This window comes from Mercenaria mercenaria, chromosome 16 (assembly GCF_021730395.1).
Source record: "Mercenaria mercenaria strain notata chromosome 16, MADL_Memer_1, whole genome shotgun sequence".
Lineage (NCBI taxonomy): Eukaryota > Metazoa > Mollusca > Bivalvia > Venerida > Veneridae > Mercenaria > Mercenaria mercenaria.
Window position 1 is genome coordinate 48,918,348 of NC_069376.1, and position 26,731 is coordinate 48,945,078.

At 35.3% G+C, this 26,731-nt stretch overlaps 1 protein-coding gene across 4 annotated transcripts in view; it reads right to left on the reverse strand.

The window, feature by feature from the left end:
• LOC123540326 (uncharacterized) overlaps positions 1–26,731 on the reverse strand; it is a 123,755-nt gene that overhangs the window by 73,130 nt on the left and 23,894 nt on the right. For 2 of the 4 annotated variants that reach the window (XM_053526995.1, XM_053526996.1), the window contains exon 2: positions 11,840–12,012. In XM_053526995.1, the coding sequence (XP_053382970.1) occupies positions 11,840–11,993 (154 nt within the window). In that variant the 5' untranslated portion in view covers positions 11,994–12,012. Of the gene's footprint in view, positions 1–2,118; positions 2,471–8,038; positions 8,432–11,839; positions 12,013–26,731 lie in introns of those variants that run through there. The other 2 variants (XM_045325257.2, XM_045325255.2) reach the window with 2 other exon arrangements.

Below are 26,731 nucleotides of genomic sequence, written 5' to 3' on the forward strand. Positions count from 1 at the left end.
GTCATAAGGTTTTTTCATTATTTGACCTACTGACCTAGTTTCTGATGGCACGTAACCCAGTTTCGAACCTGACCTAGATATCATCAAGGTGAACATTCAGACTAATTTTCATGAAGATCCAGTCAAAAGTATGGCCTCTAGAGAGGTCACAAGGTTTTTCTATTTTTAGACCTAATGACCTAGTTTTTGACCGCAGCTGACCCAGTTTCAAACTTGACCTAGATATTATCAAGATGAACATTTTGACCAATTTTCATGAAGATCTTTTGAAAAATATGGCCTCTAGAGAGGTCACAAGGTTTTTCTATTATTTGACCTACTGACCTACTTTTTGAAGGCACGTGACCAGTTTCGAACTTGACCTAGATATCATCAAGGTGAACATTTTGACCAATTTTCATGAAGATCTTTTGAAAAATATGGCCTCTAGAGAGGTCACAAGGTTTTTCTATTTTTAGACCTACTGACCTAGTTTTTGACCGCAGTTGACCCAGTTTCGAACTTGACCTAGATATCATCAAGATGAACATTCTGACCAACTTTCATAAAGATCCCATGAAAAATGTGACCTCTAGAGTGGTCACAAGCAAAAGTTTACGCACGGACGCACGGACGGACGGACGACGGACGACGGACGCTGCGCGATCACAAAAGCTCACACTGTCACTTTGTGACATGTGAGCTAAAAAATAACTTCATCTGACTAGCTATGCTGGGTATAGCTTTAATTAAATGTTTATGTTTACGGAAAAATAATTAGTGGTGTCTAGCCTTACGGAAGTGTATTTGTGCGAGGTGCGTTTTTTTCTACTATCTCGAAATTTGGAGATACTATCTCCGAATTTCGTCACAGTGAAATTTGAAATTTAACTAAATTTTGAGTAACGTTAATCGAAATTTCGAGTTACCTGCTCGAAATGGTGACTTTTAATCTTTTTTTATCATTAGTATCCTTTATATTTGCAATATTTGAACGCATGTCCGTCTGTCAAAAGTCAAAAATCTTAATGAGTTAATTGATTCTCAGACTGTAAACCTGTAAATCGGATGCATCGACCTATGCATCCATATACTGCACTCAGCATGTAGGGACTTGCAAATATCAATTTATGACCTATCTTAGCCCCTAGAGCTATTCCACAGTTTCAAACTGTATCCAAGATTATTTGAATACATGTAGTATGTTCAAGTGGTAGGGGCTCGAACTCGACATATGGTCGAAATAGTGCAGTTCGAACAATATCCGGTCACTTTCTATGAACATTCCTCAAATTTAGAGCTAATTCAAGCTTATTGGAACTCTCGAGTACGCTTTCTGGAAAAACCTGTACTGGTGTCATATGAGAAGTCATGGTCGCGAACCCAGTGGGGCTCGAACCCACGACCGATACGCTTTTATGTAGGGTATGTTAATATTTCCTTGCCATAAGGACTCAAACGAGATCGAAAACCTTTCAGATTAAAATATGGTAAAAACAGTGATATACTTCATGAGTAAACACTGCAAAGTGGTGTTATATAACCCCATTGGACCTCCGAAGGCTACATAAGGTACCTAATCCTGGACATGACCTACACATATATTTGCATATCTAAAGATTTCGTCTAAGTAGTTCGAAATTTCGAGTTTCGATTCAATAAATTATTAACTTACACATGGAAGTAATACTCTGCCGTATGAAATTGTAAGTCAAGGAATGACATGACGGTATTGATTTAACATCATATTATGCGAGGTATTTCAATGAATCAAAACCAAAACACAAAATTAGCAACTGCAATATAAACTATGTAACATGAGATAATATTTCTTTTCAGCTAGTAATGATTTTTAAATTACAATGTTTTCAAGCAATGTCGGATGTCTAAATGCAGCACCGGTTAACTTATCCCCGTTTTTTTACCGACAGGGTCAATATAAGGCTGTCTAGATTTTCTCACAAAATCTGTCATTCTATCTCTGTAAATAAAACAATCACAGTAGTTTACCCATAATGCTAATCGGCAATTTCCGTTCATTTACGTATTCCCTGTATGCGTTTTTGGATTTCCGTAAAGCTACATTTATGGTCAGGAAGCTGCCGGGTATCATTACGGATCGGCTGCATTTTTACTTACTAGGTCCAGTAGTTTTTCCACAAGCCTCACGTGTGTCTTGTGTCAAGCGACTGTACCGTGTCCAGCATGTTCTCCATAGACCCGAGTTCACTTCCGAATGGTGTCCAAATATATCCCGACCGTCATAGGCTTGCCAATATGGCGTAGCAAAGCCAATAATGTCAATGATAAAACCTATCGACAATAGCACAAGCGCCACTTTTAACAAGATCGGTGCAGAATCCAAAGCCATTTCTAATGAAATCTCAAAACATTCCAGTCAATACTAAGAATCCATATATAGCCGACGAGACAACAAATCCAAAGATATCCGCAGCAGAAAATTTATGATCTAGATGGAATGAATACTGTGAGGAGTGTGTATGTATTTACGAAAAATCATGCAGTCTGGTCGATAATACGAACATTACAAAAAACAAGACTCCGTATTGGGAAATCAATCCTTGAGGACATTTCTGCTAGCAAGCTATCTGGTTTTATTGTTTGTGCTACAGGACAATAGTAAAGTTTTCTGATTATTTTCGCCGTCATCATTAAGCTCAAAGACGCCAGTATTTCAATCATCACAGAAAAACTTGTTGATGTATTATGACTACCAACATTATACTAGTAGGGTTAAACATCCTAAAATTTTACTTTTGTAAGCAGGTGGTGTCTTTGCCCTACTAAATGTAGCTTAAACAAATACCGCGCGAGAATATCAAAGTTGAAAAACACAAATTGTTTCTGAACTAAACAAAAATACAATCATTTTTGTTTCTTTGGAAATTAGATTACAATATTTCATGTTTAAAGGGAATTAATGCAATCATAAAAAATGTATGGGATTGTAACTACATTCATAGAAATCTACGATTCTGTATTGCTTTTAAAGGTAAAGGCAATGTTGTTCTTATGCTAATTCCATCTGCTAGGATTTCTTTAATCGTTGAAAGATGTAAAAGAATTTTCAAAATCGGCTTAAAAACGAGAAAGTTATGAGCATTTGAAATTGATCAAAATGGCGTCCGTTTTGTTTCCATGGCAACAAAAAATGGCGGATTTGTTAAATTTCTAGATACATGTTTGAACTGTATTTACTTATATCTGTAAAATAATTTCTCTATTTTTTTCCATATGAAGTTAACTTATTATCAGGCATTCCTTGCCCTTTAAATATCTACACATATTTAGTATGCTAGTTTTAATGCAATTTCATTTTCTAGTTTCAAAGATGAAAACAAATTCAAAGGGAAACAATTAACAAAGAACAAGAATGTAAATTTTGGTCTCTGTGACATTTGCCAAAAAGTCTGTGACCTAAAATCAAAAGGGACCTTCCTCCTTTGATATTTAGTCATTGTTTAAAGTTTGAAAGTCAAAGCATTTTTTTTTCTATCCCTATTAACACGAGTCCCCGTGACCTTCACAATCAAGCCGTTGACCCCAAAGTAATACATCTGTTTGTATAGATTTTCTTCTAGTTGTTCTTACTAGTTGTGTGAAGTTTAAAAGCTGTGGCTATTATACTTCCAGACTTAAAATCCGGAAACGAAAATGTTGGTAGAAGAACGGACTCAAAGACGGACAATGCCGGATCATATTTGCGTCTCACTGAAACAGCAAATGGAGTCTAAATTCTATTCAACTGTATATATACATATATTTATAAGCATACCATGTCTCTTTCTTACAAAGAAACGCACGTTTATCCGAAAGTATGCATATCCGAAAAAAGATACAATGTACATTTTATCGGGCATGATGTTGTTATTCTTTTTTTTTTTTTACAATAATAATTTAAAGATATCCAATGGTCATCATTCACTAAAATATTTTATCTTTAGATATTTAATTCAAATGAATAAAATCCTCATCAAATGTAATTAACGTCACTAAATATATAAATTAAATTTGAATATAATTAAATGTCATGTGGTAACAGCTGATTCTTACAAGACAGCAGTACTCATTTTGCAGCTTCGTGTTTGTATGAAATAAGTCTTGTATTCGGTATCAATGTTACTTATTAATCTTAGCTGCCGTGCCTTACTGTAGTCTACTGTCGCGCTCGGACTTTACCGTGTGCATTCAATTGAATTACGGTCCGAGATAGTGAATTCATGCAAAAATAATAGCAACCCTAACATCGGGAAAATTTGACCGAAGGCAGTGTTCATTCGGACAAGTAAAAAGCCGCCTTGTAGGGAAAACAACTATTGCTCCCCAATACACGAAATTGTACTCTATTAAATTGTTTAAATCTACTTCCTAAATTCTACGTCAAATGTTATATTTAGCTGTTCTTTTACAGGTTGCAGAACAATAAACCGCTGTTTTTCTTTACGAACTGATTGAAGTAGTCCAAAATGTAGTTCCATGCTGTTAATGAAATCTGGTATAATGAGTCATAGAGGATGTGGCAGTCATCTTTATGTATTGAGAAAAGATCTAGACCATTTTCATTGTGAATTTCCAGGTATTAGTTTAATTCTTTGTGAAAATGTATACATATGCGTAATTGCTAAACGGCTATTTTCAATGGAGCATTTTTAGAGGGTGATGTTTTTCTGAACAGATTTTTGTTTTATATGTAACATAACATGTCAATATTTTTCTATTTTTGATATGAAGCCATGTCATACTAAATGAACTTATATGGTTTTCATATCATTGAAATGCTTTAAAGTACTGAAAATAAAGTCTCAATAATTCATTGCTTATATGAAATAAAGAAAGAAGTGAACTGGTAAAATGTAACCGTATCCTATATAAAACTGACATATTTTCAGTGGCTGCAGCACACATAAGGGCCCGTTTTAAATGTCTGTAACTTATATTTTCCTGAAGAATAGATCTATTTTCAGTGCTGAATAAAAATCAAAAGAAAAGTGGGGGTCATGTTTAAAAATAGTTTCAGTCAAACACACAAGCTGCAAAATCACCCTTAATTGTAGTGGTAGTGTATGATCGTTTCCATGTCAAGTTCTGTTATCGTATAATTTCATTATGAAAATGCTACTGCATATATCTGCCATATGATAACAGCAAACATTGCAAAGAAAATACAGTGAAAATTGCAACAAAATAAGGAAAATAGTTCTACAGAAAAACAAACAAACAAACAAAAATCTATACGGAGGACTATTTGAATCCGCCATCATGCGACCATTTTTTCGCGCCAATTTCCTATTTAGTGTCTATATGCCTTTATGCATGTATAGGAAAGGGAGGAAACTAAGAAGAACATATAACACACAATAAAAGTTAGAAGGTATTGAATGCCTCCGCTACTATTTTCTATGCAAAAATAACAATTTATGTTTGCATCAGCATTTTTACCACTTTCACTTCTTGCGAAACTACCCTTGTCTTGAAGGCAATCAAAAATTATACCAAAAAAACATGGGGTTGACCATAATGCAATAAAACCATGATCACGTGACTGAGACACGTGATGAAAACGCCAATACTGCGTATACTATAGGCAGACATCAGATAATACTTTCACTTTCATTTTACAAAACAGCTTCGATAAATCTTTGAAGCATATAACGTAGCTTAAAATAATCCACAGATATTCCTCTTCACAATCAAACATCAATAAAGCTTATATCTGGCATGAAAATGGTCTTTACCAGGCATGGAATTATATATTGATATGGACTATATATCCAGCGAATTACTACGTTCGTGGACCACGGAGACAGATCCGGTAAATTACTACCTTCATATTTAAAGGAGTGACGTAAACTGCATTTGATGCGATAATGTCTGAAATTTTCCAAATGTCCGAATTTCCCTATATCGTATATGATGTAAATAGTCATTGTTTTATATATGAAATTAGGATCTAATATACATTTGATAAGTCATTCAATTTGCGTTTACAAAGACATAGATTTCTCAGCACTTCATCAACCTTTGGAGAATAGTGCCAGCCAGAAAAGAGTAATGTCAGACGAAGATTACTATCAATCTGAGGAGAACACTGGTACAGACTGACTGTAATCTGCCTTGACAAACTGACGGGACATTTACTTCAGATGATACTGTCATAACTTCACGTGACCCGAAGAAAAGAATACTGGTTAACTGAAGAGAAAACTGTCAACCTGATAAAATTCTGTTACCCTGAAGAGATGAATGTCAATTGGAAGCGAGTACTTTCAACGTGAGGTCAACACTCTCAACCTCAGAACACTGTTTCTACAAAGAATAATTTTAACCCATGGAAGATTTTGTCAAACCGATCACGGGAGAATACAGTTAACTTGGACAGAACCAGAGACAAATTGTAACAACATATTTTAAAGTGAGACAATTAATTTAGAAAACAAATCGATCATATATTCCAGGGTTCTTCTTCATCTATAGTCTAAGTCTTGATCACTATAAGATAAAGTTACCGTACTGATTACCATACTGATAACTTTACATAGCTCTTAAATACTAAATGTGTGGCAAGTTTTTTTTTTTAATCCGTACCCGACTTAAACATCTAGGGCAAAGTTGTCTGTCTTAAAACATTGAAACGTATCCAGTTAAATTATCAATCCACTAGCAAAAACTAGTGCTAACATGTAAGACTTTGTTTTCAAACGAAAACAATTTTTTTCATAGTAAAGTATGAAGTATTTAGAGTTACTTAGAAACGCAGTAACATGGCAGACACGATGACTTAAAACAACAGGAAATATGGCGCTCACTTACTTTGCAATTCCGTTGTAAAACAAAATGTAGTATTAGTTCCTGTACGATGGTCCACAGTGTTTGCACAACTTCTCCACAAACCGCTGTAGGATTCAACCGGATTTCCGTAAACATCTTTGTACTCAAGGGTTTCCCAGTAGTCGGTCGCGAGTCCGAGCAGACCGACAACCAGGCCAATTAAATTCAGCACAAACACCGCCTTCATTAAACGCGATACAGACAGCCATGCCATGACAACACAATATTATCTTACTTTACACTTGCCTTAGTTGGAACAGACCTTGACATATATGTTATATCTAAATGAAGCAAAATGCTAATTGTGCCTAGTTCTCTTTGTGTGCACATTACACAGTCATTTACCCACTGTAACAATATGAACAACACCAATTTGGACAACTTTTAACTTGTTTTTGATCAGATCATGCACATTATGTACTAGTATATTATACAGTGCCATTTCTATAGAGCAAACACCGCTTGGAGGGGAAAAGATATTTCTCTTTGAGAGATTGTTACTCTAAAGAGGTTAATCTATAAAGAATCTTGTTTGTATCAGAGAGGTGATTGCTCTGATACGATGAATTTATCAAGAATCTTGTCTGTATAAGGAGAGCTGTTGCTGTAGTTAGATTAATTAATTAATAATCTTATAAAAAAATAAAAGAAAATATCTGTCTTTATAAAGAGATATTTGCTATTCGGACGTGACTCTAAAATGTAAAGGGAGACAATTCGTTACTTATTGCGCAACAATAGTAATATGATTATACTACATGTACAAAGTACATTCATTGCCACGATAGTAGGACCGAAGGATGGAATGATGGAACAATAGCACGATGATAGGGATATTACGTCGTGTAAAGGGCACAGTATCACTGACGCATTCTTTATCACAACAGTACGATACCACATAGATGATAGAGCGAATGCACGAAGATGAAGTCGCAAAGTAATATCACGAGCTTATCATCTTGCTATCGTAGCATTGCTCCATCATCATCGCAATACCGTATCTTCTTCATCGTTCAGTCATTCCTTCGCTTCATTTCTGTAGTGTTTTCGTACTGTCGCGGCATCCCGTGTGCCTAATTAACTAACTTGACATCGTTATTCTATGTAAAACGAATTTACCAAGCTCACATCTAAGATACGGAGATTTCATCTTCCAGCAAAACAATATTATGACTAAACCTCGAATTCATATATTTATTTTTATACTTACTTCCCCCGGCAGGTCTAAAACACAAGGTTCCCGTTTCTTCACAACCCTTCCAAAGCCCTGAATAACCTTTCAGGACAAAGGTCGAGATCTCATGCGTCGCCAAGGGACCATGGTACCAGAATGTTGTAAAAAATCCAATCAAGTGACACCAGAATGCAATTGCCGTTAGGCCCATAGATATCTGGGCATAAACAGAGTCTACCAAGAGTCGTATACGCATGATAATGTCCCTTTACAATCAAGATATAAGAGTCTAAATTTGTACGTTTAACGTAACGAAGGCAGAAAATGACAATAAAGTTTTGTTACTGTTAAGAATTTTGAACACTATTTAAGGAAACAGGCACGAAATGATGTAATCCAGGGAGTAGAAAAATTAGAAAGATCAACTTTACACAAATCCGCCAACACACACCTTAAGTAAAATGTAATATCCATTCAGTTTTTTGTATTCATTAAATTTAATTAACCAATCACAAATTAAACAATTTATCAATGCACACTCATCGTTTAATTCACGTGTATTTGTGTAACTTGCATGTTTTCGCATATACATACATAAGAAGGCGATCTGTCATTTTAATGTCAGTTGTCACATTTGTATTGTGTTCATTATTATTAGATGTGTAATTAAACATGTTAATTAAACAAATGAGTAAGGCCAAACACAGTTGTCACTGAAAACTAGTTTCAGCTGTCCCCTGAAGCTTACTATTTGATTCACTGGACAACTGCTATATAACAGTCTATGGTAGAAAAAAAACAACAACACAGTTTCGTTGGGCTTTAAATCGCGGCGACACAACTTCTAGTCATATGGGGGCTTTCAAGCTATTGGTAAAGATCTCAGGTGCGCCTTCTGGCATTCTGTCAGACATCTGCGGGCCCCTGGGTAGAACTTCCGACATTCCGGAGCCAGCTAGATGAATTCCTCACTTAACGAAGCCTCGAAACACCGACAATGAGGGGGCACACTGTCTGAAGTCCTTGGTCATATAGGTCCCCTGAATGAAAATAATTTTTCCTTAATGTTCCGCTGCTTTGTGGATATTTTATGTCAGGTAGCCTGGCTAATAATACTCCTTTTTTTTTAATTCGTCATATATTTGTTGAGGTAATGTCCAAGTTATCTCAACGTTTTGTAGAATAGGTCCAATAAATTTCGTTTTATTTTTTGCTACTTAAAGGTCCAATACTAAGGAAAGTGAACATTTTAATTTCTTTTAAAAAGCACAGAAACTATTTCATTTTATTGGAAAATGAAAGTTGGTATGTAGAAATTCGAAATAAATCGCAGTATATGTACAATTATTTTTCTATGAAGTATGAAGAAAGTTAAAAAGACCTGGGGGGTCATTCTGTCGATTCATTGAAATTTCAACATAATACACATACATTTCTTTGAGTTCCATAGACCTTCTGTAAATTTTGACCTGCCAATCTTCATTATTTAGTGTCTTGCAGAAGTCTATGCACTGGCTATGAAAAAAATTGCCAACTCACTTTCCCTTAGTAATGGACCTTTAATTCAACATCTAGATGAACATGATTGTATTTAGAAAAAGTTTTTATTGTATTTTAATCATCTTAAGCTTATAAAGTAGACAAGAATTTAGCATGTAATACAATAGTATGTAAAAGGATGAAGTAAAGACGTACCAGTTACATGCATATTTAACATATTTTTTAAATTAACAGTTGAATGTTTGGCCAATATCCTTAAGATTACTTCTAATACATTTTTGTTTTTGCTGAACATTTAAAACATAAAAAAAGAACATGGAAACATGCCATATTTAGTATAAATATACATCATTCACTGCAGAATCTAGTCCTGACTTCATCAAAATACATATAAAAAGTTTCCTGTTTTGCAAATTTTGTAAGAAAATTGAGGTGTAAGGTGAATGTTTTATCAAACTTTGGTTAAATTAATGCTCTTCTGAGGAACAGAGCACCAGTTACCGGTATTATCTTATTGAGGTTTTAAGAATTGATCAAAGTGGAAAATCCAACTAAATTATCTACTGACATAGTTTGATTTCATGGAAAGTTTGATACATATTAACAAAAGTACCTTTTTCTAAAAGTACACATGTAAGCTAAAGAAAAGTTCATGAACGTTATAACTATATTTATAATATTCTTTAAGACTCCTGCAAACGGAAGACATATATTAATACAATATTACTTTGAATTGATAAACTTTAACACAGAAATTAAAGTACTTGTATAATCTGTCATAGGTGGACTCCCTAAAACATAATGCCGAAAAAACTGTTTTTCATTCAAACCAACAAGGCGAAAAGAAAGCATTTTGAACACTGAAACGTCTGTTTAATTTAATAGTGGTAAATGTAAATATTCTGCGTTTGCGCTATAAATGCTGGTCGTTCCAGGACCCGATTTTTTTAAGTATCTGAATCAAAAAGTCTTCAGGATTACTCTGATTACTCTGTGACATTTTGCATCATTTTTCATAACCTACCAAACGGGTAGGAAAAACACACGAAGGGTAGATAAAAACGAAAACTATCAATATTTTCTAATCGTTCTTAAACCCATGAAAAAAAAATATACTCAAGTTTTAGCAATACAGTGCAACTTCTGTAGAGCAACACCCTTTGGGAGATACAAATATTGACCGTTATGTAGAGGTTGTTGTTCTGGAGAGGTAAATTTGATAGTATAATCAGCGTAGGGAAATTTTGATGATGTTGTTATAGAGAGGATTTTGCTTACGACAGGGCCGCTCTGGAGAGGTTGTACTGTATTTGCATTTTAGTTGGAACACGTTAGTATAATATTAGTATAATCAATTACTGAGCTGAAATAGATTGAAACTTATGCAGTAATTACGTAATAGAAATGGCCATTGCGATTATGTCAATTCAACATCACTGACGTTTTATGTTTTTTCGTTCGATCAGACAGCTGAAAACCTACCAGAATGCGGGTGCAAACATATACAAATGTATATCAAATTCGGTATTGCCTAAGGTAAAATAAGCAAATCGCATTGGTCATATTCTGCAATATTATCACCCTAATGTACCTGGCAATACCAAAGTGTGTAAAGGATACCAAAGGACCTTAACTCAAGAATGACTTTTACTGTTTGGCGTGGTATTGAATTAAGCAGAGATATTAGGCCCAGATACATCAAGTATGAGACATTTGAATAGCACTACTCAAGGTTGAGAGCGGACACTGTCAAACTTCCTCAATCTTGATTAATTCACGGGCCGTACCACCAGAGAGCCTTGGAGGATCCTGCCGAAATATTTGCCCATAAATTTTGTCACTAAACTTTTTGAACACTGGTTCACACTGGCCATAGCTATATCAGATCAAGTGGTTAGAACGTTGTTTGAGTGGTGAATTTTACGCAAAACAAGTGTTTCCATTTCCATTTTTGTAAGAAACAAAAGAGACAAAACTCTGCTTCCTGTCATGCTAAGAAAACGGAAACATTTGTGTTCCAGGTGCACCCATCACCTTATTTAGTATGTAACGAGTAGAAATTCTTTTAAATCGGAAATATGTGGTTTTCTTTCACCTTTCTGTACTTGTTCTGCCTAGATTCACCAAATTAGACGGACCCCCCCCCCCCCCCCCCCCTCTCTCTCTCTCTTGCTCAAGAGGAGGAATTTAGCAGCCCTAGATAACCCATTTTCAAACTTTGGCATCAACGTTGTTTACGACGGACGATGAACACAGAGCGACCATAATACCTCACTTTGAGAATTTTGTTCTCAGATGAGTTAAAATATGTCAATCTGCCACGTAAAATACACTTACTTGGTAAATTGCTTGAGTTAGGCCAAAGTCCTGAGTGGAAACGACCATATTTCTGCCAGTACTCGCTTGCAAAACCTATCAGATGGAAAAGGAAGCCTACAGACGTCATGATGAAGGAAACTTTAACAAGCAGTGGCGTCTCGTTGAATCCCATTTTGCTTCCTTTATGTTAACTGCAAGTAAATGTATATTCATTTCATATGTTTATTCTGTTCATTCGTTAACCCTTAGCCTGCTAAATTTCTAAAATAGATTGGTTCATCATTCAATTTGGGCAATACCATTTATTACTCGAAAGGGTGTTTACTGAAAATGTACTGACTGCACGGACGTGCAGACTGATCTTGGTCTGCGCTGGTCGTAAAGGCAGACTCATCGCCAGCAGGCTAAAGTAACTGACAATTCTTATTCGAGCAGGAGGTCGGTTGTTGGGTTGAGAGGGATAAGGGGGGATTCCAGCGGGTCCGTTAGGAGGGCAAATCACACCGTTATGATTAAAATACAAGAAAATTTGCACCAAATGCGATTGGTGTTTAGACAAGAAAACGGTCCAAAATGCACATTACCATGTGTTTTTCATTTGTACTACTGTATAAGTATTGACTGGAATATGTCAAAAATTGAGTATATACAGATTTATCTTCTACTATAAGCAATACTATTGTCGGCCAGATTAGCAGTTACGCATAGAACTGGCTAGAGAAATTACAGAGTTTGTACTAAAATAGCGATTTTGAAGGAATGACACTTGCATTAAACAATTGCACTTGTAACTAAGGCCGAGTAGTGAAAAAAAACAACAACAGAGGAGGAACAAGAGTTTTGTTTAATTTTGCTTGTTTTCGAATAAAATTTAGGTCATCAAGCGAATTGTATTCAGCGAAGAGGATTTGCATTGTTTCCCATATGCTACATTAGGTTTGAAGATGAGCAAAACAAAACAAAACAAACAAAACAAAAAAAAACAAAGAAAGATGTTTATAACATTTTACATCTTTATGTATTATTACACTTTCATTAATTTTACGCTTAAGATAGTGCAAACTTAATGTATTTACCAGCTCCTCTCAAGTACACGAAAAACCATGCACAAACATATTATATGAGCCGCGCCATGAGAAAACCAACATAGTGCGTTTGTGACCAGCATGGATCCAGACCAGCCTGCGCATCCGCGCAGTCTGGTCTGGACCCATACTGTTCGCTTCCAAAGTCTATTGAAATTAGAGAAACCATTAGCGATCAGCATGGATCCTGACCAGACTGCGCGGATGCGCAGGCTGGTCTGGATCCATGCTGGTCGCAAACGCACTATGTTGGTTTTCTCATGGCGCGGCTCATATAATATGTTTGTGCATGGTTTTTCGTGTACTTGAGAGGAGCTGGTAAATACATTAAGTTTGCACTATCTTAAGCGTAAAATTAATGAAAGTGTAATAATACATAAAGATGTAAAATGTTATAAACATCTTTCTTTGATTTGTTTTGTTTTGTTTTCTTTTGTTTGTTTTGTTTTGCTCAACACTTTTACATGTAAATAATTGCATACAGCGGGGACTTGTCTAATTCGGGTCGAGATAATGCGTTTTCATAGATTCTTGATATTTTCAATCATGATTATTTTTATAACTATTTTGTCATATTTTATCTTTGGATCGTTTTCAAAAATTTGAAGATTTTGATTGTAGTGTATACGTTATCGTTTGACCCACTTCACGCCTTCTCCACTCTCTAAAACCATTAAGAGGTTAGATAACGTACAAATAATATAAGGGTTTATTTTCATGCTAGTCAATTTTATTTTGTGGTCTATCTACCGTCTAGATGATATTTTGTAAAGAAACTACTTTTGAAAAAAAAGCATGCCCCCAAACTGCTTCATTTGAATGGATGTGATCGCTGATATTTTACATCTAGGTAATGTTTGGTCTTGTTATAACCAACATGTAAATGAGCGGACAGGGAAAACCTATTGACCTTTGCCCCCGGAGTAAGTTACCTTGATTTCTGAGCTAGGGGGCTGAGTGTTGTGCATGCTAAGTTGTCTCATTCTGGGAAACTTTTGTGTCAAAAAATATTAAAATCCTTTGATTGATGACAGAGTTATGGGCCAGATAGGAAAAACAAGTCTATTGACCTTTGACCTCCGAGTGTGACCTTGACCTTTGTGCTAGGACATGACACATCATCCCATTATATGATACAATTGTGCCATGTAATATAAGAATCCCTGTCCAGGGCGACAGTTATGGACCGGAAAGGATAAAAACACTAGTTAGAGACCACCAATTTAAAAAAAGGTACAGGTAATTTACTGGGAATAATGTAATCGTGTACCTGGGAATAAGGTAATGTTTTTCCGTTCTGATTGGTCAGTCGTGTAAACAAACCAAAGAAGTGATTTTTTTTTTTCAAAACTGAAAATTTCTACTGCATCGACATTTTATCATACATTTTGACAAAATTTGCTACATTTATGGTATTGAAAAACGTTTTATCAAACAATCTTTTCCCGCCATGCCAACGATGTAAACAGGGCGTCATCTCATTCACAAGAAAATTACTTTAATAGAGTATCACTGTTCAAATTTCTCGTCCGACATTTTGGTGGAACTGAGATAGTTCTTGAAAGAATGTGACTAGATATACATGTTTCTATTCAAGAAAGGCCGTATACGCTATAATGTTATAATGGAAGTCTATGGGAAAACAATTGGTGTTCTCTAACCACTACGTATACTGATGTTTGACCTCCAAGTGTGACCATGACCTTTGAGCTAGGGATATGACAAGTCGTCTCATTATCGGATACATCTGTGCTGAGTAACCTTAAAAGCACGTCAACAATGACAGGGCTATGGACCAGACAGGGGAAAAACAACACTACTGACGTCTGACGCCTGAGTGTGACCTTGACCTTATGGCCAGGGGAATGGGTATTATGCCTCATTATGAAGTACATTTGTGGCAAGCAATATTAAAATCCCTGCAAGAATGACAGAGTTATGGACATGACAGGAGAAAAACAACCCTTTTTTCTTTGATGTGACTGTGGCCTTGACCTTTGGGTTTGGTGTTATGCATGACACGACATCTCATTATGAGGTGCATTTGGGCCAAGTAATATTAAATCACTTTAAGGATGACAGTGTTATGGATCGGACACGGAAAAAACACTACTGACGTTTGAACTAAGAGTGTGACCTTGACCTTTGAGCTAGGGTTCTGGGGTTTGCGCATGACACATCGTCTGATTGTGGGAAACATTTGTGCCAATCACTTGGTCGACGACAAAGTTACAGACCGGACACGAATTGGGACGAACGAACTAACGAACGAAAAGACGGACGGACGCTGCAATTACTATATGTCGCCTCCCAAAAAGAGAGGGAAAGATAAAAATGTATAGACGGTCTTAATTTCTGTATTCCTTCATTTTAACTATTTTTGGAAACTGCAAAGACTTAATAAACTTTGAATAAAGTGTTAGTGAAAATAACATTTTCACAGTTGTGGGAAAGATGTTTGTAAAATGAATCCTGAATCCTGTTTCAGATTTTGCACTTTCATTCATTGTATTGTTGTAGCCAGCCTTTCTGTATTTCTAGTACTTTGATGTTCATATCCTACCGTCGCCCATCGCCTAATTATTAAAGCGCGATAGTAGGATGGAAAGATAGTGGGATGGTAGAAGAGTTGGATTGCGATGGTAGGTTAGTAGGATTGCGATGGTAGGACAGTAGGATTGCGATGGTAGGTTAGTAGGATTTCGGTAGGTTAGTAGGATTGCGATGGTAGGTTATTAGGATTGCGATGGTAGGACAGTAGGATGATAGCATAGTAGGCTAGTCAGATGTCGATGGTATGATTATATAGGATTGTAGGATAGCTATAGGAATGAGATAATAATACAGTGTGATTAAAAGCATTTGAAAGACATTAACAATACCGTTAAAATCATGTATTGAAAATATTTATACGCAAGAGGCGATGGTACAATAGTAAGATAGTAAGACAATAGGATTGCATAATTGGCGATGATAGGATGGTAGGAATGCGATCGTAAAATGGTAGGATAGCGATAGTAGGATGGCAATATTGAATATATCTTCTTATGATTCTACCACCGATATCCTACCATCATATTATCATACTACCATCGCAGTTTGATCATCGTCTCCGAAAAGTTCAGTTCCTTATTCGAACTTTGTACCTCTATTTTGAGTCATACTCTCTCATATCCGTTGAAAATAAGTTATATCCTTAAAATAAATTATGACGACAATGTATATACACTTTTTGAAAAGATTGTATTGCGATTTAAGTAGTTTCATTTTCTGTGTTCTATAACTTCTATTCCTTATTTGACTTTTGAAAAAGGAATAGAGAACCAGTTCCTTATTCCTTATTCGGTTTCTCGATCTTACTTACTTGTGTTATAATGTAACGTGTTCTGTTCATGCCCGAGAACGTTTTAAACCGACAGTAAGGATTATTTTCTAATTGCTTGTACCATGTCGTTCGGAAAAGTCCAGTGCCTTATTCGAACTTTGATACCCTATTTTGAGTCATACTCTCTCATATCCGTGAAAAATACTGTTTATATCCTTAAAACAGTTCAAGAAGATAATGTATAGACACTTTTTGAAAAGATTTTATTGCGATTAAAGTATTTTCATTTTCTATGTTCTTTTCCTTATTCGACTTTTGAAAAAGGAATAGGGAACCAGTTCCTTATTCCTTATTCGGTTTCTCGATCTTACTTACTTGTGTTATAATGTAACGTGTTCTGTTCATGCCCGAGAACGTTTTAAACCGACAGTAAGGATTATTTTCTAATTGCTTGTACCATGTCGTTCGGAAAAGTCCAGTGCCTTATTCGAACTTTGATACCCTATTTTGAGTCATACTCTCTCATATCCGTGAAAAATACTGTTTATATCCTTAAAACAGTTCAAGAAGATAATGTATAGACACTTTTTGAAAAGATTTTATTGCGATTAAAGTATTTTCATTTTCTATGTTCTTTTCCTTATTCGACTTTTGAAAAAGGAATAGGGAACCAGTTCCTTATTCCTCATTCGGTTTTTCGATCTTACTTACTTGTGTTATAATGTAACGTGTTCTGTTCATGCCCGAGAACGTTTTAAACCGACAGTAAGGATTATTTTCTAATTGCTTGTACCATGTCGTTCGGAAAAGTCCAGTGCCTTATTCGAACTTTGATACCCTATTTTGAGTCATACTCCCTCATATCCGTGAAAAATACCATGTACATCCTTAAAACAGTTCATGAAGATCATGTATATATGCTTTTTGAAAAGATTTTATTGCGTTTAAAGTATTTTCATTTTCTATGTTCTTTTCTTATTCGACTTTTGAAAAAAGGAATAGGGAACCAGTTCCTTATTCCTTATTCGTTTTTTTCAATCTAACTTACGCGTGTTATGATCTAATGTGTTTATGTTATGCTATGGAACGTTTTCAAGCACGAGTAAGGATAATCATCTGACTGCTTGTACTATTTCTTCTCCGACCGCCCGCTTAGCTCAGTAGGTAGAGCGTTGGTCTACGGATCGCGGGGTCGCGAGTTCGATCCCCGGGTGGGGCGTATGTTCTCCGTGACGATTTGATAAATGACATTGTGTCTGAAATCATTCGTCCTCTACCTCTGATAATTCATGTGGGGAAGTTGACAGTTACTTGCGGAGAACAAGTTTGTACTGGTACAGATTCCAGGAACACTGGTGAGGCTAACTGCCCGCCGTTACATGACTGAAATACTGTTGAAAAACGGCGTTAAACCCAAAACAGACAAACAAATCTCCGAATAGTCAAGTTCCTTATTTGAACTTTGTACCTCTAGTTTGAGTCATACTCTCTCATATACCACTTATATCCTTAAAACATTTTATGACGACAATGTATATACACTTTTGAAAAAGATTTTACTGAGATTAAAGTATTTTCTTTTTCTATTCCTTATCCGATTTTTGAAAAAGGAATAGGAAACCAGTTTCTTATTCCTTATTCGTTTTTTCGATCTTACTGACTACTGTTTTGATATAACGTGTTTATGTTATGCCGTGGAATGTTTTTAACCGCGAGTAATGGTTATTTTCTCACTATACCATGTCGTCTTCGAAAATTCCACTTCCTTATTCGACTTTTGAAAAAGGAATAGGAAACCAGTTCCTTATTCCTTATTCGATTTTTCAATCTTACTTACTCGTTCTCTTATTTAGCGTGTTCATTTTATGTTGTTGAACCGAGTAAGGGATTATTTTCCCACTGCTTTACCTAGTGGTCTCCGAAAAAGGAATAAGGAACCAGCCTACTCGTCATATTTTAACTATGTTTCACACTGAAAATCGAAAAGTTTACTTAAGGTAAACTGCCTTGGTTTTAAATATCTAAAGTTTTTATTGCCGCGGCGGCCCGGGTTCGATTCCCGACGCGGGCATCTTTCTTTTTTTTTTGATTTGGCATTTTATGATAGATTAGAAACAAAAACTCATAATCTAATGTTCATAATATGACCAAACTTTAATTTTAAAGAAAGATCATTTTAGCCAAATTCTGGAGGTCAGTGCTTTTAAGTTACAATTGAACCAGAAACGTCAACATTTTCCATACACTGACGCCTGAATTTCATATCGGGTGCGTGACGTAATTAAGTAAGAATTTGTAGCAAAAGAGTTTTTTAACACTATTTATGCACGATGGGCGGTTATACGTCGGGCGTAATAATTTCACGAGGGCGCAGCCCGAGTGAAATTATTTGTACGACGTATTACCGCCCGAGTGTATAAATAGTGTTAAAACACGATTTTGCTATAAACTATTTCGATTCTAATATGCCCTTAATCTAAAACAGTAGATGAAATATAGTAGCGCTCATTCTTGGTTGCAAAAAAATCATTGACGTCACCGCACGTTAACGTGACGTCATTCTAGCGTAAGAGTGTTTTAACAGAGAAAAGCATATTAGAATTTGCATTAATTCTTTTATTTAGTTCAGTATTGTAAATCTTATAAATACTATTGAACAAATTCATAATGTTTACTTTATATTTAAACGTGTACATACGTATGTAATGAAAACGATTGAGAAATATGCACACGTTCTTTCGCGGAAAAATATTGCGCTCCTAAATATGCACAATATTTTCGCGGAAGAACTCGTGCGTATTTCCCGATACAAGCTAATCACCTATAAATATTTAATAGTTCACTCATATTAAATATGAAACGTGTTTGTATCGAAATGCTATTGAAATGTCATCCGAAAAATCTGTTTGAAGTTTAGGCTGTATACATACAAGCTGTCGATAACGTCACCCACGCCGCGGTTATCACCTACGCTCAAATACAGTCGTATCTCTATCTAAATATTTGACGTTTGTAAAATGTGCATACTTAACAAAATTTTTAAATACTTGACTGTCCTTTAAGTGTTTAACCAATAAAAATGATCTAGGTACATACTGGTTATCAAAATATCTTTCACCAGGTGAACACCACATGAAAAATTTTCACGAGTGGTGTAGCAAATGGAAAAATGTGATATATAGTGTTTGCTAGTGAACGGTTTAAAATGTTAACTAAATTCTACCAATTTGTACAGTTTCTTACCAGTGAAAACTATTTGAGATAATTTTCAAAATGAAAATACCAGAGGTACATCATTCTAATACTCCGGTAGTTCTCCGAAAAACATGTTATAAAATCAATGTTCATTTTCTGTTAATGTTTTCTACTTTTTGAACAAGCCTCCAGAATTTTTTAATAATTTATCCACGGCTGCTCAGTATTTCTTTATTCGAATGCTTTATTAAGTTTGACGATGATGCGATATCTGAAGTGATTTGTGACAAACTCTTTTGGAATAATAAATCTGAAGCGAACTTTTATCGATCTGTTTTCAAAAAGGTCTTCAATGAGTTTATCGCACTGACAATTGCTCAAGGCAAGTTTTACTTATCAAACTGTTCGGGTTTTGATGCAAGAACGGAGGTTGATAAATACGTCTGCTGTAGTAGAGGCACCATGTTGCAAGAAGACAATTTTGCTGAGCCAATATTAATGTCACTAAGGAAAACAAGTTTTCCGAGTCTCTATCAAACTCATAAATCAAATACGATTAGTGCGAACAAAAAGAGCATCAAAACAACAGAAAATAATTTGTTTCGAAGTTCAATGACTTTCAAAGCAGGGACTAATGATACTTGCAGAGCCTCTGTTAATATCACAGCAAGAAAACCTCTTTGAATGTCACAACTGGACACGGTTTGTGCCAAGTCTCTATGAATGTCACAGCAAGAAATTTTATGTGCAAGCCTCTATGGATGTCAAAGTAGGAACAATTTGAGCAAAGCTTGTATAAATTTCACAGCAGAAAATTAATTGTGTAAGCCTCCATGAATGTCACAGTAAGGAACAATTTGAGCAAAGCTTGTATAAAATTTACAGCAAGAAATTAATTGTGTAAGCCTCTATGAATGTCACAGTACTAACAGTTTGAGGCAAGCTTGTATAAATTTCACTGGAAAATATTATTTGTGTAAGCCTCTATGAACGTTACAGTATGGAACGACTTGAGGCAAACTTGTATATATTCCACTGTGTAAGCCTCTATGAATGTCACAGTAGGAACAGTTTGAGGCAAGCTTGTATAAATTTCACTGGAAAATATTATTGTGTAAGCCTCTATGAACGTTACAGTATGGAACGACTTGAGGCAAACTTGTATAAATTCCACTCTGTAAGCCTCTATGAATGTTACAGTAGGAACAGTTTGAGACAAGCTTGTACAAAATTTCACAGCAAGATATTATTTGCGTAAGCCTCTATGAATGGCACAGTAGGAACAGTTTGAGACAAGCTTGTATAAATTTCACAGCAAGATATTATTTGCGTAAGCCTCTATGAATGTCACAGTAGGAACAGTTTGAGACAAGCTTGTATAAATCTCACAGCAAGATATTATTTGTGTAAGCCTCTATGAATGTCACAGTAGGAACAGTTTGAGACAAGCATGTATAAATCTCACAGCAAGATATTATTTGCGTAAGCCTCTATGAATGTTACAGGAGGAACAGTTTGAGACAAGCTTGTATAAATCTCACAGCAAGATATTATTTGCGTAAGCCTCTATGAATGTCACAGTAGGAACAGTTTGAGACAAGCTTGTATAAATCTCAAAGCAAGATATTATTTGCGTAAGCCTCTATGAATGGCACAGTAGGAACAGTTTGAGACAAGCTTGTATAGATTTCACATGGAACAGTTTGAGACAAGCTTGTATAAATTTCACAGCAAGATATTATTTGTGTAAGCCTCTATGAACGGTACAGTATGGAACGACTTGAGGGAAGCTTGTATATAATAGTTTCATCATTTTGTCTGTTTTGAAATTTTGCATAAGTCAAAGCTTGTCCTCAGCAGTTTGAGCAGTTCCTATGCAGTTTAGAGTATTTACTGCAAGATGATTTGCATATTGTAGCACGTATGCACACATGCGTATTTTATTTAAGAATTGAATGCTGTTTTTTGTGTGATTCTACGGGTATAAACCAAACCATTACTATCATTACTGCAATGTAGTTTATGCGAAAATTAACGCTTTTGTCTTTCCATCTAAAATGTTAAGTGGAAGCCATCCTTTCTGTCTGTTATTTGTTTGCTCTAAAATTTCCGCGGGGGAGGCTCCCCGTGCCCAACCAGAGGAGGGAATTCCTCTCCCCCACACTCTCCTCTTGAGTAACATCTAAACTGATCACGCTACGCCCCTGACACAATATCTTGCTGTGAAATTTTGTACAAGTTTGCCTCAAACTGTTCCAATTGTGACATTCATAGAGACTTGCACATTCACAGATTCTTATTTCGTTCTTCAAGTACATTTACGGTAAATTTACTTTAGGAAAATGTTGTAAGCACTATATTGATTTCTAGACAAATGTAATTACTAAAAGTTATTGTTTGCCATCTGTTGCGTGTTTGCATGTAGCATGTTGCATGTCGCATTTTAATATCACAATCGTCCTTGCCGTGAACATTGATTTCCAAAACTTACAATTTCCGTGAAATGTATCTCTACATTCTCGGAAATCAAGTAAATAACGAAACAAAGACAAAAGTCTTGTGACAGATGTTTAGGCTGAAATATAAAATCTAAATTCACGAAACGGTAATTAAGGAAATGTGTAGACGACATTAGTAGGTCATGAGCATTTATTACATATGTGTATCTTAGTTTTAAAGAAATCGATGTATTACCGTATTTCAAAGGTATTGAGGTGTAGGATGTAATTATTTCGGGCGTTAAATAATTTCGATTAATGAATTTTTTTGGCAATAAATTTTGGGAAATGGGTGTAAGGGCATACGAAGATGTTGAAACTTGGTTTCATTATACTACCCTCTCCCACGACGGAATGAAGTAGAATTTAGTAAGTGCCTTGCAGCATAATGACCCGGAAAGTATATTCATAACCATATGTTTTCCATGTAGAGATTATTGAATTGATAGTACATGTATATATGACTGAAGTTGAGTGTTATACTATGGCAATGCGAATAACAAAGCCTAAATATTAATTTATGAATCATTCTGTTCTTTTTACTCCTGTTGATTCTCTTTGATTATGGGATAGATAATTTGTTTTTGTTGGAGGGTAGCGAATAAGGAAATAATACTTGGGAATTCATAGTTGTTACAGATACAGACGTTTATCCTTCTAAATCTTACTAGTGATGGACAAATGCCATTAAGAAGATTATTCTTATGGTCAATAGCAGAAATTTTGATGATAGAGCAACAGCAGTCTGCCGTCACAAAAATTCTAACAAAGTCAAGGAGCAAGACAACTTTTTTTTTTATTTTTGGATATTGAATATGTTTTTTGGATATTGAATATGTTACTCAGCCGAATAACCAAGTATACCACGCTACGCGCATGTGTGTAAGCCGCTATGAGTATACAGTACGGAACGACAAGCTTGTATATATTTCACTGTGCAAATCTCTATGAATGTCACAGTAGGAACAGTTTGAGGCAAACTTGTACAAAATTTCACAGCAAGATATTATTTGTGTAAGCCGCTATGAGTATACAGTACGGAACGACTTGAGGGAAGCTTGTATATATTTCACTGTGCAAGTCTCTATGAATGTCACAGTAGGAACGACTTGAGGCAAGCTTGTATAAATTTCACAGCAAGAACTTATTTGTGTAAGCCTGTATGAATGTCATGAATTAGAGAACAATTTGAGCAAATCTTGTTTAAATTTCACAACAAGAAATTATGGAACGACTTGAGGTAACATTGTTTAAATTTTACAACAAGAAATTATTTGTGTATGCCTCTATAAATGTTACAGTGTGGAACGACTTGAGCCAAGCTTGTATAAATTTCTCTGTGTAAGCCTCTATGAATTTCACAGTAGGAACGGTTTGAGCCAAGCTTGTATAAAATTCACAGCAACATCTTATTTGTGTAAGCCTCTACGAATATAACAGTATGGAACGACTTGCGGTAACTTATGTATACGCTAAAGCAAGAAATAATGTGTGCCAAGCCTCTATTATTATGTCTCAGCAAGAAATGATATGTGCGAGTTGTATCCCGTCTATACGATTGTCACAGAAATGATGTGTGCCTAGCATGTACAAAAGTCCCAGTAGGAAAAGATCTGTGGAAAGTCTGTATAAATGTCACAACACGATTTGTGCCAATCCCATATAGATGTAACGGCAAAATTGATTTGCGCCAAGCCTGTGTGAATGTCACAGCATGCACATCATCTCATTGCCACCTACCTATATGCCTAGTTTAAAGTCAATAACTTGAATGGTAATTGAGTAATGCTCTGGACACAAGCTAAGAAGGACGGTCGTCACATGGTATATTCATATTTTTCAAAACGGGCGTATAAAAATACAAATTCCATCACAATCTGAAAAAAATGCAGCTTATATTATCGTCACTAGAACTGTTACATTATTATAAAGGCCCGCAAGGCCACTGTATCACTTAATTCCGTAATTTGAGTAGTACTACGTGGAATACTGATTTGTGCAATCTGTCACCGGTTGTATTGACATTTTCCTCTCGTATCAGTCAGGAATAACTCATTTTAATAATGCGTCTGACATGGTTATTGAACAGTTGTCTAGTATTTTGCTTTTCCAGTAAAGTTTATATCAGTGACCTTATATTCCCGGCTTTTCATCATTATTATTGTGTTAACATGAGATACAGCTTGAACTGTACTAAAACAGAGAGTCCTTCGCAGACGACAAACTCAAGGACAAGAAGAAGTTTTGCTCTTTTGCTGTGTTGTAAAAAGAAAAGAAAAATAGAAAACCATAGAAACTGTTGAAAATTATTTTTCAATTAAATACGGAACTTGTATTATTAACCATTACCAAAATTCTGTACACACCAGCGATGTGATAACCAAGTGCAACTAGTATTTCTTTTTTGTACTGAGGTGTTTTTATTCTTCAAGTGCTATCAAATTCCAGTATAAAAGAAATTAGTGGAACAAGTAACATCTGCTTACCGTTTTATATGTCTAAATCCAATCACAACACAATATTTTTAGCGATAGTTCAATAAATATTCCCTCCCTGTGAACGTATTTGTTTAGATTTGATGGGTAAAATAAATGCAAACATTTGTAAACAGATATAGTACTCATCTATATGCTCACCTGAATTTTTATCTGTAGAAAGCTTAAATCTCGTGTAATTTTTACCTGGGAAAATCTAATTTAGCTCTAAATGCCATATATACTCAACGCTTAAAATTTGTATGTCATATATCGCTATAAAAACGCAAGTCTTTTTTTTTTGCATTTGGAAATAAACGAAAACTATGGAAAAGCCTATCCGCTAAACTAAATATGGGTCTCGCAGATCGTAGGGCCGCTAGTTCTATCCCCGGTTGATGCGCGATTTGAAAGAATATGTTGTGTGTCCGCCACCACTTATTCCCGTGGAGAAGTTGGCAGTTACATGTGGACAACGTAAACAATCCAGGAGCCCTGGTAAGGTTAACTCTACGTCGTTACAAAACTGAAGTACTGTTGGAAAACGGCGATTAACCCAAAACAAACAAGCAAACAAATAAAAAAAAAGAACATACTAAAATTAACGCTATCAAAAACGCATAGTTTTTGCATGTTATGTAATATGCAACGCTGTTAAAGCAAAATATTTTTGTATGTCGTATGTCTACTTTTTTTACTCACTATATGATTTTGAGAAAGAGGTAAAAAACATTTCATTTAAAAATATCAAGAGTGGCCCTTTCTGCGAGATTGCACATGAACAAAATGTCGGAAAAAATCTTTCTAATTTCAGAAATTAATTTATAGCTAAAACATTTTTCGAATGAACAATGACTAAGTGATTTTACTACATTTACGAACATTTTGAATAAAATCCAGGAACTGTATTTTCTATTGGAAGGTGAATTACAATAAAACGTGGTGGATCTTTTTGGCAGTTCTGCTTAGATAATGAAAAGATTGATATCTAGATACTTATTTTGATTTTCTGATAGTCTTGGAAAGAAACGACTTTGTCTATAGCAACCAACTGTGCAGGCGTAAATAAAATGACTGAATGCTACTTTAGGGTGTATACCACTTTGGAACTTCTTGCAGATCATCAACGTGGAGAAATCTCATTACAGTCGAAGGGACAACATTTATGAATTGAACGACATTTTTTTTTATTTTATGCATTTCAAAATGACTTTTAAATTTTATTTTCGCGTAAAGATTATCGTTTGAGTACGGGAATGAGGAAATACTACTTCAAATTTCACTCAAAATAATATACTATCAATTATACCTTATTTTAGTTATTGTTAGATATCAAAAATAATTTGAATTACTAGAATCACACTGTTTTCTTGTGTAGCTGCTTTGTAAAATGTGTAGCGTGCTACATTGTATGCATTGTGAGGAATACATGATCATATAAATGGAGATTTTCCAGTTTTACAGCCAAATGTTAGCAAAGTAGGTTAACCACATTAAATATCAGTAGAAATAGATATTGACATAAGATTTTTGACATTGTTTGAATGTTGATATCTGATTAAAATATCTACGATGCATGCTGTTGTACTATTGTAAAGATTTTAGATACGTAACAGATCGTTCTGATTCGTACTGTCTTATCTTCGTTCCCTTATAGTACAATACAGAGAATCTATGATACTCTCTGCAGCATTCTGGTAGTCTGTGTTCAGACCCTGTGTTTTGTTCACAGGAGATAACTCCTGGGACTATTCAAATTTTGTATAATCATGTCCCTTTCATGTGTTCAGACCCTGTGTTTTGTTCACAGGAGATAATTCCTGGGACTATTCAAATTTTGTATAATCATGTCCCTTTCATGTGTTCAGACCCTGTGTTTTGTTCACAGGAAATAACTTTTGAGGCTTTTCAAATTTTGTATAATCATGTCCCTTTTCTTGTGCCCAAACCCTGTGTTTTGTTCACAGGAGATAACTTTTGAGGCTATTCAAATTTTGTATAATCATGTCCCTTTTCTTCTCAAAACACAGAGCCAAGACTGAGGAAGTCAGAATATATAACAGAATTACTTTTTTCTAAAAAAAAGGATTATCTAGTCGGTAGCCAGTCTAGCATTCTGGGGGTCAGATGGGATGAGTCTCTAAGACTAGGGCTATGTTACCGTCAAGGTGTATTTACAAGGGCTATGTTACCGTCAAGGTATATTTACAAGGGCTATGTTACCGTCAAGGTGTATTTACAAGGGCTATGTTACCGTCAAGGTGTATTTACAAGGGCTATGTTATGTTACCGTCAAGGTGTATTTACAAGGGCTATGTTACCATCAAGGTATA